This window comes from Protopterus annectens, chromosome 3.part0, assembly GCF_019279795.1.
Source record: "Protopterus annectens isolate FY-2018-M chromosome 3.part0, PAN1.0, whole genome shotgun sequence".
Taxonomy (NCBI): domain Eukaryota; kingdom Metazoa; phylum Chordata; order Ceratodontiformes; family Protopteridae; genus Protopterus; species Protopterus annectens.
The window spans coordinates 106,567,333-106,582,717 of NC_056731.1; the positions used below are offsets into that span (position 1 = coordinate 106,567,333).

The window sequence follows — 15,385 nt, forward strand, 5'->3', positions numbered from 1 at the left end:
CTCAGTGCCGATATATAGAAGGCTGCAGGAGAAGACGGAGACAAAATCACTAATGGAGCCGAAGGCCTTGGTGCTGAAGGTCTAGGCACCGAAAGCACTGGGGCTGACAGAGAGCTCCAGAGCCGAAACTTTAGCCTTTTTAGGTTTTGGTTGGTGGGAGTCTCCAGCCAGGGATGAAGGCAAAGATTAAGCCTTAGTAGGAACATCCATTTTCTTATGGGCTCTAGGAGGGGTTGAGACCTCCGACCCAAAAATAGCCTCTGAAAAGGGAGATTATAGAAGTCCCTTCAGTATCAGCTTGTTTTTCCTTTCCAACAATGTTCTATTAGAAAAATTCTCACAAATAGTACAGGGTGGATCAACAGACAAATGGGAAGCTCCCAAACAATAAACACACACAGAGTGTGCATCAGAAGTAGGCAGTTTGTGCCCACAATCAGAACACCGCTTAAACCCCGGACTACCTTTTTTATCTGCCATGACAGCAAATTAATTAATAAAAAAGTACCAACAATGGTACAAGAGGGTACCCTTAAGGTATGAGAGAGAAAAGGGAAAAAGATTACCAACGATGGTAAAGAGAGAATACCATGCGGTAAAAGTAGTAAGAAAAAGCAGAAAAACCTGAAGAAATTATGAACGCTAGATGCGATAGGGTAAGAGACAATAAAATATGAACTTTTCTGACAGAAAAGTAATCTGTAAAGCAATTAAACAACAATTGACTGTACTTAGCTCAAGAGAAGTAGCTTGACAGGACCGAATGGCAACGCGGCAAACGAAATCTGGGGTAACAGGGAGAGGGGGGATTGTGGGTAAGAGTTTAGCTCGAGAGTTTGAAGCTGATGCGAGCTTGGAAAATGGCCAGCTCGGTTCCGAGCTCGGAACCGATACCCATGCATAAGGAATGAACGAGGATTAACAATATCAGATCATATATATACATACACAGACATACACACACACACACACACACGACAAAGGTTGCATAATGTTACAAGCAGGAGGACAGGTTGTGGAAAAATGCAATGCAATGCATTTTGTGCTAAACATGGAAGAGCCTCTAGGTAACACACTGGTCAGATGGCAACGCAGTGTTGGAACACTGCTACAGCTACATACTGAATAGCACCAACATGAGCAAATCATTTCTTCCTAGGGAAAGGTGTAATCAAATAAAAAGCGTCCCAGATGGGCAAGAAATTTGTAGGCTATATGTGGCTTGGTTAGACATACTTGGAGCTCTGGTTCAGTTCAGGGTGAGTTGTCTTCTGTGTTTTTATTTATTTAAATGCAGTATAAACAACCATGTCTCAGATAAATAAGAATATACCAACTTTATACTAATTTCGCCAACCAAACTATAGGTACAATTGATACATATAGTAAGTAAATACAAACCAGGCACATGATTCTTTTAAAGGGTAATAAGAATTTCTTTTTCTGATATAGCTAAGTAGGTCTGCAACTGTTAGAACTGTAAGGGGCCTAATTTTATAGTTACCCGTCAGGGTGTGAATTTACTCATACGCAAATTATGAGGGCTATGATTTTGAACCTTTTGCTATGATGTTTGATGGTCCCCCTGCTATGACTTGGAAAGGTAAGAGGCATGTTGGGGTGACAAACAAGAAAACATTTCTAAATTATTTTAAAATCTTCTGGCATCCAATTAAGCTGCATTTAAGCAAATTTGATTTTCAAGCAATTAAACATGTATTAGAATCATATATGCTTCCCCTTGGCCACCTCTCTGAAATTAACAAGAAAGATTAAGCAAATTAAGAGCTACCAGCCAAAAATGATGCACTATGATATTTTAAATAATGACACAATGAATCTACTGAACTAAGTGAATCTGTCAAATGACTGAACACTGGATAACTGCTTTCCACCACAGAAATAATCACATTTGATGAGAAACATTTGTACATTTTTATAGAAACTGGTAATCTAGAAATAAACATATTCTCTGTTTACTGCATCTTTCATACAAGGGCAGCAACTGGAAAAACTGTAGGCAAAGTACATCAGGGACTACTCAAGTGAATAGGCGCACACACACACACACACACACACACACACACACACACACACACACACACACACACACACACACACACAAAGGAAAATACACTGCTTTCGGGACATAACAGCAGAAACATTCATTATGTGACAACGTGATTTTGAAGTCAGAGTCAGAACCTTACACAAAGATGTACACAGTGGTGAAAAGTATCATGCTAGCAAGGAGTAAACAAACACCTTGCTAAACTTCATTGCAGTTATTCAGTGAAGTATGATCAAAGTACAATGTCCATCTCATTCCACTACAACAATACAGGTATTGAGTTTCCAGTATTTAGCTAGGAAGGAGACCCCCCATTACTGGTTACAAATAATGTTTGTCCCTTTGGCTTTAAACTCTGTGTTCATTACCCAGTGAATGTGTTGTGATGAGGGACAAAGCCACAAATAATGTAAATCGGAAGTCATGTTGTTCCAAAAATACCTCGGCATAAAGAATACAAAGCTGAAGAATAAACAAATGTTATTTTTTTAGTACTTTAAAGAAGATGCATATTTTTGCTCTGCAAAATTGTGAGGGTGTGTGTAAATGCATAGGTTATTGTTTTGTTTTCTATGTACTTTTTATATACACGTACAGTTATACAAGAGACAGACAAGTATAAAGTTAGATACAACAAAAACGGACCTCAACACCACAGTAACAATATCAGAAAAAAACTGAAAGGTAATAAAATCGGCCACAATGCAACTTTATTACTGAACCAGCACAACACAACTCAACTCATGCAGTAAGCGCTTTTGTCTAGTGATAAACTTCATTGCCATATATATTTCTAGTATTAATTGAAAAGAAAACCACTAACCTGGAACAAAGATGGCATAACGACTGGAGAGATGCACTAGGCATGAAACTTAAGGCACTATTGTAACAATGCAGCAAGACGGAAAGTACTTCAAACCTAGGAATCAAAGATCATACAAAAAGTTACGGTGCATCACTATATTCTATGTTAAAGTCTGTCACAAGAAAGTAAAATTCTGCTCTGAACACTACGTTGATAAAGACCAATTGCATAAAATGTTTTATTATATCAGCAGGTCTTTGAGAAGTGCCAGTGCACCATTAAATCATAACAGATGGTTTTACACACCTTCTGTCCTGTTTTTGTCTATTCACGTGTTCATCAGCTGTGCTATTCCTCCCTATGAGCACAAACAGTGGCCTTGTGCACACCCTGGAAACTACCTATGTATGTATATGGGATACTCTCATATCCAGTGAAGGCTTGCACCTGTTTCTGTCCTTTGAGCCACATATGGATCTCTCAGAGAAGTGCACTTACAGGAGACAAATACCAAATTCAAAAGTAGCCAGCTTATAATAAGTCTAAAAATAACTGATAAACATTGCATAATAAACTGTTATAACCAAGCCACATACTAATCTCTTAGAGGGATAGACAGAGGCTAGCTATGATTCTACAGTGGCCTTTCCTATAAGTTTTCCTCGGTGCTAAGTATATTGTACAACGGTATCATCTTCCTTGGAGAGACGTCATTGTATCAGTAAATCATTACATCACCAACAATAACTAGTACAAACTTCTCAGAAAAGATGACTGACACCATACATTACAAGTCACATTTAATTTCCCCAAAACCGCATCTTGATAATGCCACTAAACTCACATTAGACATACGTATTTCTAGATGCCATATCTACTCAGCTTGCCTACCAATATCATGCCCCTGCTTTTTGTGCAACATCCCAGTCTACCTATTAGAAAGTGCGAATATCAAATACTACCCTTACATGGAAACCTCTACAAGTCTGCTGCAGCCTTCCATCTTTTCCTCTTTGAAGCTAAGGGTGCATGACTGGCTTAAGCTGCTTTCCACAACAGTTCATCAAATCCGAAGGTCAGTCAAACATCATAGGTAGGTACTAGGCTATATAAGCTTAGCCAAAAGGTACCCTGGCTTTTGCCACCCAAGAAAGTTATTTTCCTGTGCCCCTGTCGAGCAGAGCCACAGAAGTGATCCCCGCGGTGAATTTCCTATCTCCCATCCAATCATCAAGATTTTTCTTGAAGAGTGCTAATGAGGAGCTTTGTTTGATATAGATAGGTAGTTTGTTGAAGTGTCTGGGACAGGAATCTATCCCTCCAGCATGTTCTGTTTATTGTGGTGACAAGGTTTAGGTCCCTAGAGCGTGTAGCTCAGAGGGATTGGGATTTCTTTAAGTGGAGCATGTCCAAAAGCTCTGGGTTTGACAACTTTGTGTGTTAGGCAGAGATTGCCTCTGAGTAGGTGATATGCGACGGAGTAAAGCTGCAGTTTTTTGAGATGGTCTGCGTAGGGCATCTGTTTGAGGCCAGTAATCCTCTTTGTGAGGTATTTCTGCGGCCTTTCCAGTTGTTGTAGATGTCTTGTGAGGTACATACCAAAAGGGGCACTGTACTCTATAATGGGTCTAATGAGTGACGAGTAGAGGGGAACAATGACCTCTTTTTTTCCTGGATGAGAAACCTTTTGTGATGAGGTGTGCCACGTAAAAGGATTTCCTGACTACTGTGGCGATATGATTATCAAAGGAGAGACGACTGTCCACCTGTGTCCCAAGGTCTTTTATCACACTTTCGGTGTTAAGTAGACTACCGCCTAAGTGGTAGTTCATGGGTACAGAGTTTTTACCAAAAGGGATGACGATGCAATTTTTGGCATTGAGCTTGAAGCCAAAGTTCTGACACCTGGCATCTGTCTCAGCGAGGCCCTTTTGTAGGATGTCCACATCTTTTGGAGTTTTGATTATGGCTCCTAATTTGCAGTCATCTGTGAACTTCTTTAGCCTAAGACCTTCTGTGTTAGCCTGTACTTCGGAGAAGTAGATACCAAACAGGAGAGGACCCAGGACTGAACCCTGCGGTACTCCACTTGTCACTGGTCTGAAGTTGGATTTGGAGTCTGCTACTTTCACAGTGTGGGTTCTGTCAGTGAGCCAGTTGGCAACCCATCTTGTGACATATGGATTTATACCTAGTTTAGTGAGTTTATCTATAATTCCAGAGTGGGGGATGGTGTTGAAAGCCTTGGCGAGATCTAGATAGGCTGTGTGAACCACCTTACCCTCATCTACGGCTTTGGTGACCGCTTCAACGAAGTTATCAGGTTTAGGAGACATGATCTGCCTTTTACAAACCCGAACTGGGTGGGGTCCTGAGTTTGGAGATTACCAATGTCATTGTTTATAAGTTCCATGATGATACGTTCCATTGCCTTGCAGACCAGGCTCGTCAGGCTAATGGGGCAGTAGTTTCCGGGTTCCGTGTTGGCACCCCCTTTGTGGAATGGGATAACCGTCGCTGTGTGCCATTCAGTGGGCACAAAGCCTGAGGTGAGGCTATGATTGAACATGGTACTTAGGTGGGGTGCCAGCTCGTTCTGTAGTTCATGTAGAATGCAGCCTGGGATGTTGTCAGGTTCCATGGAGGCTGTGTTCTTGGCTTTGGAGTGTGTGTTTTTTACCTGTGCAGCCGTGATTACAGTAACTTTGCATTCTTCCGGTATAGAGATGGGCCCTTTAGGGGATGAGGGGGGTACAGTTAGCATTGAACCTATCTGCCAGGATGTTGGCAATATCAGTTGGTTCTGTATAATTAGTGCCATTGTGCTGTAACTCAGAGCAGATCTGAGTGTTGCCACTGAGATTCTTAACATAGCTATAGAATGCTTTGTGGTTGTCTTTAGATGCAGTGGTGATTTTGTTTTCATAACTAGCTTTGGATGATTTTATCAGGGATCTCAGCTTCTTACTGAGGCTGACCAGGGAGTTCTTCTGATCATGGGATTTTACTCTTTTTTGCAACAGTTTCTTTCTTCTGTTGTAGAGTTTGTTTATGGCAGGGGACCACCAGACTGGCTTCCTTTTTTGGGGGGATAGCATCTTGGTTCTGTTAGGGATTGCACGATCCGTGCACTCGTGTAAGTGCTTATAAAGTGCATTTGTGTAGGATTCAACAGTCATACGTCTATTGTCCGTCAGCATGGGTATCGTGAAGTTTGCCACTTCTGTCTTAAGAAGCGTGAAGTTGGCTTTGGAGACATTTTTTACGGTGGTTTCCCTAATGGAGGGTGGGGGAGAGATGTGGATGTCTAGGGTGATTAGCTTGTGGTCGGATCTGACCAACGAGGAACTGACCTCTGGTGTAGAGCACTGGTTGTCCATGTTGGTAATAACCAGGTCTAGTATATTGCTGCCCCTGGTGGGGGTATGGATAAGGTGATCCAAGGCACTGGAATTTATGAATTCCAGAAAACGTTGAGCACAAGAGTTGGTACACGAGTAGTTTTCCCAGTTAATGGTGGGGTACTTGAAATCACCCGTTATTAGGGTGTTAGTTTGTACCCTAATATTTTCCAGTGTATCAAGAAATGAGGAGTGGGAATCCTGGGGCATTGGTGGGGGATCTGCAGCAAGCTACAAGTTGGATTGCTGTCTTGGCCAGAGTTAGTTGCACTTGGATAATCTCGGATGCATTATGCTGAGCAACTAAAACCAATAAAAATAGTCAATCAGACTTTAAACTGAAAAATAAAATAAAATACTTTTCGCAACCTATCGGAAAAACCAGAAACCCGTTTATTGCACAAAGACAGGGTGCTAAAACAACTAAGCGCTTTCGCCTGTAAAACATATAGGCTTCTTCAGAGTGGTCTTAGAATAATTACACAGTGTTTAAATACAATCAATTAAAATGACCCCAACCAATCATAACAAGGATATAGTCATGGTTAAAGCTGAATCCATACATATTACTGTTAAATTAAAATCCCCACTCTTAATAAGTATTACTTAAAATTCATTCACATCTATCCTTAAAATTCTATTTTCTACTAGTCTTCTAAGGAATCAACTCTTGTCTTAACTTTAAAAATGGTTTTAAAGAAATAAAATCATTCATACCAGGAGCTACAGTAGAATTTAAACACAACTGCCAGTTTGATTCTTTTGCTTCAAGAAGAGTTTTGCCATCCCCTCCCCCTTTCATTGTAGACCACCTTGTCGATTACGAAAAAAATACATTTCTTGAAATTAAAACACTTGGTAGTGTGTAGATACGGAGCATTGTGGACGTCCCTATTTTTGATGGCCCTCACATGCTCTTGTATCCTTTCCTTTAATCTTCGAGTGGTTTTACCTACATAAAACCCGGGGCAGGAGAGACAGGTGGCAACATATACAACCACAGAGGAGTTGCAATTGCATCTCCCTGGACATTTTAATGTGTAGCCAATGTTTGTCACAGATACATAGGGCCCGTTGTTAATATATTTACAAGAGCTACAAGCACCACACTTAGTCATAATGAATTTATAAATCCCTACTTTTTTGCAGTGCTTTGTTTCTAACATATTTTTAATATTTCTGCCTCTACTGAGCAACTAGCCTGGAGGTGTGGATAACCTTAATGAATATGGACATGCCTCCGCCTTTACTGCTTTGGTCCAGGTTAGGTGGCCGAAAGGTGTGGTATGAATTATAGCCTGGTAATGCAGGGGTACTCTCTGGAGCCTTGAACCAGGTCTCTGTCACTGCACAGATGTCGATGTTCTCCATTTTAAGGAGTGCCTCAAGTGAGTGCATTTTGAGGTTTAGACTTCTAGCATTGAGTAGCAATACCCTCAGATTTTGCTTGCTTGTACCTATTACGGTGGTGAATTTGTCATTTGAACCTTGCCTAAAAAAGGCACTATAGGGGAGGCAACAGCCTTAGCCAGTATCCAGAATCCCAAGGGCGACAGGTGCAGGCCATCTCTGGCAAGGCATCGTGGTTTGTGGATCATGTCATCCCAGGCAGACAGATACTGGATCCCCTTAGAATGACACCAGAAGCTTAGCCAATTGTTGAAGTCAATCATTTTGTCCTTGTACTGTGGTATCATTCTGGGTGATGGCAGGATACTACTCAGGGCTAGGGTCATACCTGCCTGGGCTACAAGACCAGACAGCTCTCCCCCATGTCCCTTTTCATGTAGTCCAGGGAGGTACATCTCGGGTCATTCACAACCAACATGGACAATGACAGAGTCATATTTGTACTTGCTGTGGAGTGACCTGAGTGCATACGTTATGTGGTGGATCCTGTCACCTGACAGGCAGCTGACAGCAACATTCTCCTTGTTTAGCCTGGTGAGTGGCACATCAGTGTGCCTGACTATAGAGTCACCTATGACTAGAGTGTTGGGTACGTTGTTATGCCTTATGGGCTGTGGTCAAGTGGCACACTGAGTTTGTGGGCTATGTGTCATTTAGGTTGTGTTGGGGGGTGGAGGTTGCTTGTGTTTCTGCTTTGGAGGTCCCTGCTGCTTGGGCAGGTTTTTACTGAGAGCCTCCGTGAATGTAGGTGTGTGTTTTGTGTTTCTATGTGTGTGTTTTGGTGGTGTAGGTTTTGAGGGACCATGTGATGAGTGTAGTGTGGTGCAAGTGTTTACCTTCTCCTCTTGACTTGTCTAAGTCCAGTCTTGGGTGAAGAGAGCTTTGCTTCCAGTTTGGCTATATCAGTGCATCTCTCACAGGTTGTAGTGTTGGGTGGTAGGAGGAGAGGGTTGTCTGTGTACATGAGGCAATTGCTGCACTGCCCCAAAGATTCCCAGATTCATCAGGTAGACAGGAGAAAACACCGGGAGCTGACCCTTAGACCTGCCTGGATAGGTGCTTATTTGTTAAGTACTAGAAACTGTTTTCCTCTAGTCAAATGAGGAAAGTTGAGTGCTGTAGTAATTTGTAGCTTATTTAGTGCTTACGAGTTCTGAACAAGTGCCGAGCTCAAAGAAACAGACTTGAGTGCTGAAACAAAAAAAACTGGCTAGTTCTAAGAAACAAAATTAAGCTAGAAGGCTTCCCTCCTACAGAGAAAGGCTTGGGGGCTCAGAAGCCCACAAACAGTCCTGGACACAGCAAATCTGTATCCAGACTAGACTACCCACAGGAAAAGCAGGAAACAAGCTTAGAATTTTTTTTTTTTTTAAGTGGAGAGAGAGAGAAAGGAGGAGCTGAAACTAAGTGGATTGGCCTTCTCAAATGTTCTCCCTGTATTAGGTAGAATGAGGTAATAACACTAGACTGGGAGGAGTGTCTCAGATCAAATTTACAGTAGGGGCGTGCAACTGCAAAGCCACCAACTGTAAGAACAGTATACAAATAGAGAGGGACGGTGGGAAACAAACTGCAGAAATGTTTCTCACAGCAGAAAAGCAGCAGTGAGACTTTAAATTAAAGTTTTAAACAGATAAAGGAGCCTCTAGAAAAAGCTTTTAACTGCAAACAAGCTATCAGAATCAAACAACCCAAACAGATGCTTAATAAAAATGGACAATTTCCAGTTAATACCTCACACACAGTGAAACTAGCAAGAAAAGTATGCAGTAGACAAAGTGCTATAAATAACTCGAAAAAATAACTTGCACATGCCTCCAGTGTTCACCAGGCAGGACAAAGAGAGGTTTCCTTATCCCTCAGCCTAAGTAAGTTTCAGTTTTAACTAATCATCATCATCCTGTTTAAAATCCATACACAGTACATACAGTCCAGTACATTTTAGTAATAATCCTGATGGGGTAGATGACTTCTATAACCCTGGTATAGACATGGAGCAGCACAATGCAGTCTTTGAAATATCCCAAAGTACTACCGCCCCACCCCCCTGCAGATCAAAAAGATTAGCAAACCAGAATCAAAGGAACTTAAGATTCAGGACAGAACTTACGTTAATATCCAACAAGACAATGGAAGTAAGGGGGTAAGGTAGAGATTTTTTGTATGTAGAGAAGATAACAGTACTGTGGTTTCTTATAAGGACCATACGATTTATAATTATACTGGCAAAACCCTTACAAAGGAACATTTTGCCTCATTTCAAAAGGGATTAAAATTCATACCTACAATGAAGTTTGATGTGGTTGTATCCCTAGTGGAACTCAAATTATTCACTAGGAAACTCAATTTATCAGTTTACTTTGATGACAAATACAATAAGCAGGGGCAAATTTGTATAAAGGGAGAGAAGTTGAAAAGTGTATTCAACCCACAACTGCACCCCATTATTGGTGTGTTTGACAAGGCAGTCACAGATGACTTGTACAAGTTACACTATAAACAAAATAACTTTACATAATGTCCAAATTTAAAGGAGGAAGAGAAGGAATTGCTTGTTTCCTTACGGAATGACAAATTGGTTTGTATCATGAAACCTGATAAAGGTGAGGGCAGTGTTCTTTTTGACAATTTAGAATATTACCGGTGTCATGTTTGATATTTTGAGCAACACTGACACTTATTCACTTCTATCCAAGTGAACATTGCTTATCAAAAAAGAGATTCATATTTAGAAAAATTTTTGTTGGATCAGAGAATTTTCACTGGAATTTTACACTGTATCAAAGTTGGAAAAAAACAATTGTGCATACCTTACTTGGCATTCCTAAGACACATAAAAAGGTTCTCAAACCATTTAAACCAATTGTTGCTGCCCCGGGGTCTAAGACATACCCACTGACAGCTTTTTATTAACTGATGGTTGAAACCTTTTTATCAAGCAGTCCCTCATTTGTTTATCAATTTGTGGGATTTTTTAAGCAGGCTAAAACCTGAATTATGGGCTAACAATTTAATATTCCTCACAACTGATGTGGTCACCTTACTCACTGTTATTCCCAAAAAAGAAGGTTTGGAACTTTTTCACAACAGTGTTATTCAACACCTTCCCCAACAACAAAATTAATCTAGTAGTAGAATCGATGTCGATTGTTCTGGAGAACAATTTTATTTTTTTTTTTTGAGGGGGAACTCAACAAACAAAACAGAGGAGTTGCTATGGCTGCTTCGTGCACCCCAATCTATGCCAATTTAGTGCTGTTGGGTTTGGAAACGAGATTTGTATTTAAATCAGAGTTTTTCTCAGACTATAAGTCTACACGTCAGATTCCTGGATGATATTTTTATTCTTTGGAAAGGGCCTGAACAAACTATACATACTTTTGTTTAATATTTAAATCACACTTCAGATTTATTAAGATTTACATACAATTTTAACAAAGACATGATTAATTACTTGGACACCCTCATTACGCACACTGGAAACAGCTTCAAGTCAAAAGTTTATAGGAAGCCTACATTTAGAAACGCATATTTAGAATTTTCAAGTTGCTGCCCATTGTTCCAAAAGAAGAGCTTGGTCCAGGGACAATGTGTCTGGGTGGCCAGGATGACTTCACATTTGCAGGATTTACCTTCACAGTTGGATAAAGTAGTCAACACATTCCTAGTAACAGGATGTCCTCTCTCTTTGTTTAATGACAGAGGCTATGTACAGGCAGAATGGGTGATTAAGTATAAACCACTTTTAGGGACAGGTCTACCAACTGTTTCTCGACCACAGGAAGGAGAAAAAAAATTTGAAAGAGCACTGGTAATTCAATACAGTCCACAATCAGTAGATCTCAGAAATACAGTTAAGAGAAGCTGAAACATATTTAAAGTAAGCCCAGCTACCTTTAAAGCAAGCCCAGCTATCTTTAAGGTACTAGGCCCAGAACCACAATTTATTTATAAAACAGGGTGGAAGTTAAGAAAACTTTTTGAAAATGGACAGAACATCAATAATAACAAGGACTTGGCCAAAGTCTGTATCACTAGATGTAGTATGTGTAGCCAGTGCCCCTTCATTTATGGTGATCAATTTTATACTCTTGAAAATGATGCTTGTTTTAGGGTGATTTTCAATGTTTGTCAAAGGTAGTCATATACCTAGCTAAATGCTCTGGATGCCCAGCATTCTATGTTTGTAAAATGGAGAGGTGTCTCTGAAAATGTATATATGAGCACAACTATGACATCAGCAAGGGGAACGAAAAAAGAAGTTATGCACTCCCCATAACGTTCCATGCGAGTTGTTCCATCTCGCCTTCATTCTTCACTGATGGGTTCGGAGCCGATCCTCGTCTCCGACACGGCCGACTAGCAAGCTCAAAGTTTTCCAGTGGCTCGAGACCCAACCCCTTATCCCACAATGCACTGCTGGAATTACCTCAGATCCTGTTTGCTGCGTACCATATAGAAATACAATAATTATTCTGCCTAGGAATGAAGACACATTGAGAAACCAGGATGAAGACAGCCTCCAGGTCAACTGCCAGCCAGGAGCGGGAAGGAGGGAGGGAGGTGAGAATGAAAGGGAGATGGAACAACTCACATGGAACGTTATGGTGAGTACATAACTTCTTTATGTGAAGTTGTTCAATCTCGCCGTTCATTCTTCAGTGATGGGTAGCGTCCCTAGCACCCTAATCTTGGGTGGCTCATGGAAGTACACTCTTCAGAACCGTAGAACCAAATGAAGCCCTGTCCCTGGAGGCCTTATCCACTTTGTAGTGAGTTATAAAAATGTGAGGTTTAGACCATGTGGCTGCTGCACAGATGTTGTCCAAGGGTAATTTGGCTTGAAAGGCTGCAGAGGTAGAAACTGCTCTGGTTGAGTGAGCCTTCACCTTGCTAGACAACGGCATGTTATATGACAAAAATAGGTGTAAGTGATACAATCAGACAGCCACTTAGAGCTGTTTTGGCAACTGGTTTACCTTTCCTGGCCTCAGAAAAGACACAAAAAGCTGATCTGATTTCCTAATTTCTTTTTTTTTCTGTCTAAATAAAATCTAAGTTGTCTGTGAACATCGAGTTTGTGCAACATATATTCCAATTTGTTGGTGTGATTAGGGAAGAACACAGGCAACTCAATGACTTGATTGATGTTAATCTTTGAACATACTTTAGGAAAAAAGGATGGATTTGTCCTGAGAGATACTCTGTCAGCATGAAAGACCATATAAGGAGGCTTGATGGATAGGGCTTGGAGCTCTGACACTCTGCGGGCTGAAGTGATGGCTACTAGGAAGATAGTTTTCCACGATGGAAATTTTAGCTCACAAGATGATGCAGGCTCAAGAGGAGAAAGAATGATGTGAGATAAAATAAAATTCAAATTCCAGGGAGAATAAGGAGTCTTCACTGGAGGCCTCATGTGAAAGGAACCTTTTAGAAAAACTTTAGACAATTGGTGAGCCATAATATTCAATCCATCGATCCCTAGATGGAAATTAGATATAGCAGCTAATTGTACCTGCACCGTAGCAGCCGCTGCTCCTTTGTTGAAAATTTCTGTCAAGAATTGTAAAATAGAAGATAATGGCGCTTGGTAAGGGTCAATATTATGGGAGGAAGCCCAAATGGAAAATCTCTTCCACTTACTACGATACAATTTTCTAGTGGAAGGCTTATGGGAAGCCAACAAAATTTGACTAGTGTCATGGGAAAGATTATAAAGCCTGGCTATGTGGGGAATTGGAGCAGCCAAGCGGTTAGCTTCAGTGTCTGCAATGAAGGATGGAGATCCCCTGATGGATGTGTCAATAAGTCTGGAACTGGGTTCAGGATCCATGGGTCTTCCAGAATGTGATGGTAAAGAAACGGAAACCAAATCTGCAGAGGCCAATGAAGGGCTATAAGGATGATTGTCCATCCCAGCGACTTTGCTTTCTGTAAAAATCCAGGTATCAGAGGAATTGGGGGAAATGCGTAGAGGAGACCTGGGGGCCAATTGTGGACAAGAGCATCCCTCGGGGACTGACCTGGTGGGGGAATCAGGGCAAAATAGCTTCTGCATTTGTTGTTATGACTGGCAAACAGGTTGCAGGAAGGCTGGCCCCATTTGTAGAAAATCCTGTCCGCAATCTCTTGTTTGAGGGACCATTCGTGGGGCAATAAAAACTGCCCTGCTCAGTTTGTCCACTGCTAACAGAAAGCGCTGGGATGACACTGCCCACTGCCATACTCTGAGGGCTTCTTGGCAAAGGGGGTAAGACTTGGTCCTGCCTTGCTTTTTCAGGTACCAGACCACTGACATGTCTGTCTGTATTGCAATTATCCCTAGAGGAAGAGAGTCCTGAAAGTATTGCAATGCTAGAAGTACTGCTCTCATCTCCAGGACATTGATATGCAGATGTGACTCTTGATTTGTCTATGTGCCTTGGGCAGTCTTTCCCTGAAAATGCCCCCCCCCCCACCCTATCAGGGAAGCATCCGTGGTCACAGTGGCAACTGGAGGGGGTAGCATGAAGGGACGTCCTATTGTGACATGAAGAGACGTCAACCACCACTGAAGATCCTTCTTGCAGGAATTCATTATCAGGATCGTGTGATTCATTGGAAGTTCTTGGTAAGGCCATTGCATGAATAGGAGCCATTGAAGGATCCTCATAAGCATCCTTGCTAACGGGATTGCCAAGATTGCTGTTGCCACCAATCCTAGTACTTTCAATACCTCTGCAGCTGGTGCTCTGTTCTTTGATACCAAGGATGTGATGTGTTGGCGAAGAATACACACCCTTTCTGGTGGAAGATGAAGAGTGGTGGTTGACGTGTCTAATTCTGTCCCTATAAAAACGATATGCTGCGATGGCAACAAGGCAGACTTTTCGAAGTTGACTGAAATGCCTAGCCGATTGCAGAGTGACAGAGAAGCCTCTCTCGCTTGAAGGAGTTGATGTCTGGTGGTGGAGGTAAGGAGCCAATCGTCCAAGTATGGAAACACCTGGAATCCTAGACACCTCAGGTGAGCTGTGACTACTGCCATGCACTTGGTGAACACTCTGGGGGCTGTAGTGAGACCAAAGGGCAGAGCTCGGAATTGATAATGATTGGTTCCTAGCCGGAAACAGAGGTGATCCCTGGATGGTCTGGCCATCTTTATGTGGTAGTACGCATCCTTGAGACTGATCAAGCACATCCAATTGTCTTTCCCTAAAAAGGGAAGTATGGACTGTAGCGTGACCATTCAGAACTTCTCTTTCCTCACAAATTGGTTGAGTCTGCTGAGATCCAAAATGGGTCTCCAGTCCCCTGTTTTCTTTGGAACCAAAAAGAATCTTGAGTAAGTTCCGAATCCTGTTTGTTCTGCAGGACTGGCTGGATTACTTTTTTCTAGCAATCAGCATACGTCTATTGTTGCTTGTTCCCTGTGACTGGGCGGAACGTCCGGGATTTTTTTGACGGGAAGGGGCAGGGTGGAGAACGGTATGAAATACCCTCTGGAAATTATACTTTGTACCCAATTGTTGTTTGTTATATCTAGCCAGGCTTCTGGGTACAATGACAAGCGACTTCCGACTGCCTCCAGAGTAGGACAGCCGGGCCTCCCCTCAGGAGCGCTGGTAGGACTGACCAAAGAAGTGATCTCTGTCACCCTGGTGTTGCGGACCCCCTCTGCCACGAGAGCGGTGTCTTCCATTGTAACCCCTTTTT

The 15,385-nt window shown here is 41.8% G+C and overlaps 1 protein-coding gene across 2 annotated transcripts in view; it reads right to left on the reverse strand.

Moving 5' to 3' along the window:
* FAM126A (family with sequence similarity 126 member A) overlaps nucleotides 1-15,385 on the reverse strand; it is a 1,303,250-nt gene that overhangs the window by 255,343 nt on the left and 1,032,522 nt on the right. For both annotated transcript variants that reach the window (XM_044064612.1, XM_044064613.1), the window contains exon 8: nucleotides 2,895-2,990. In XM_044064612.1, coding sequence (XP_043920547.1) covers nucleotides 2,895-2,990 — 96 coding nt within the window. The remainder of the gene's footprint in view (nucleotides 1-2,894; nucleotides 2,991-15,385) is intronic.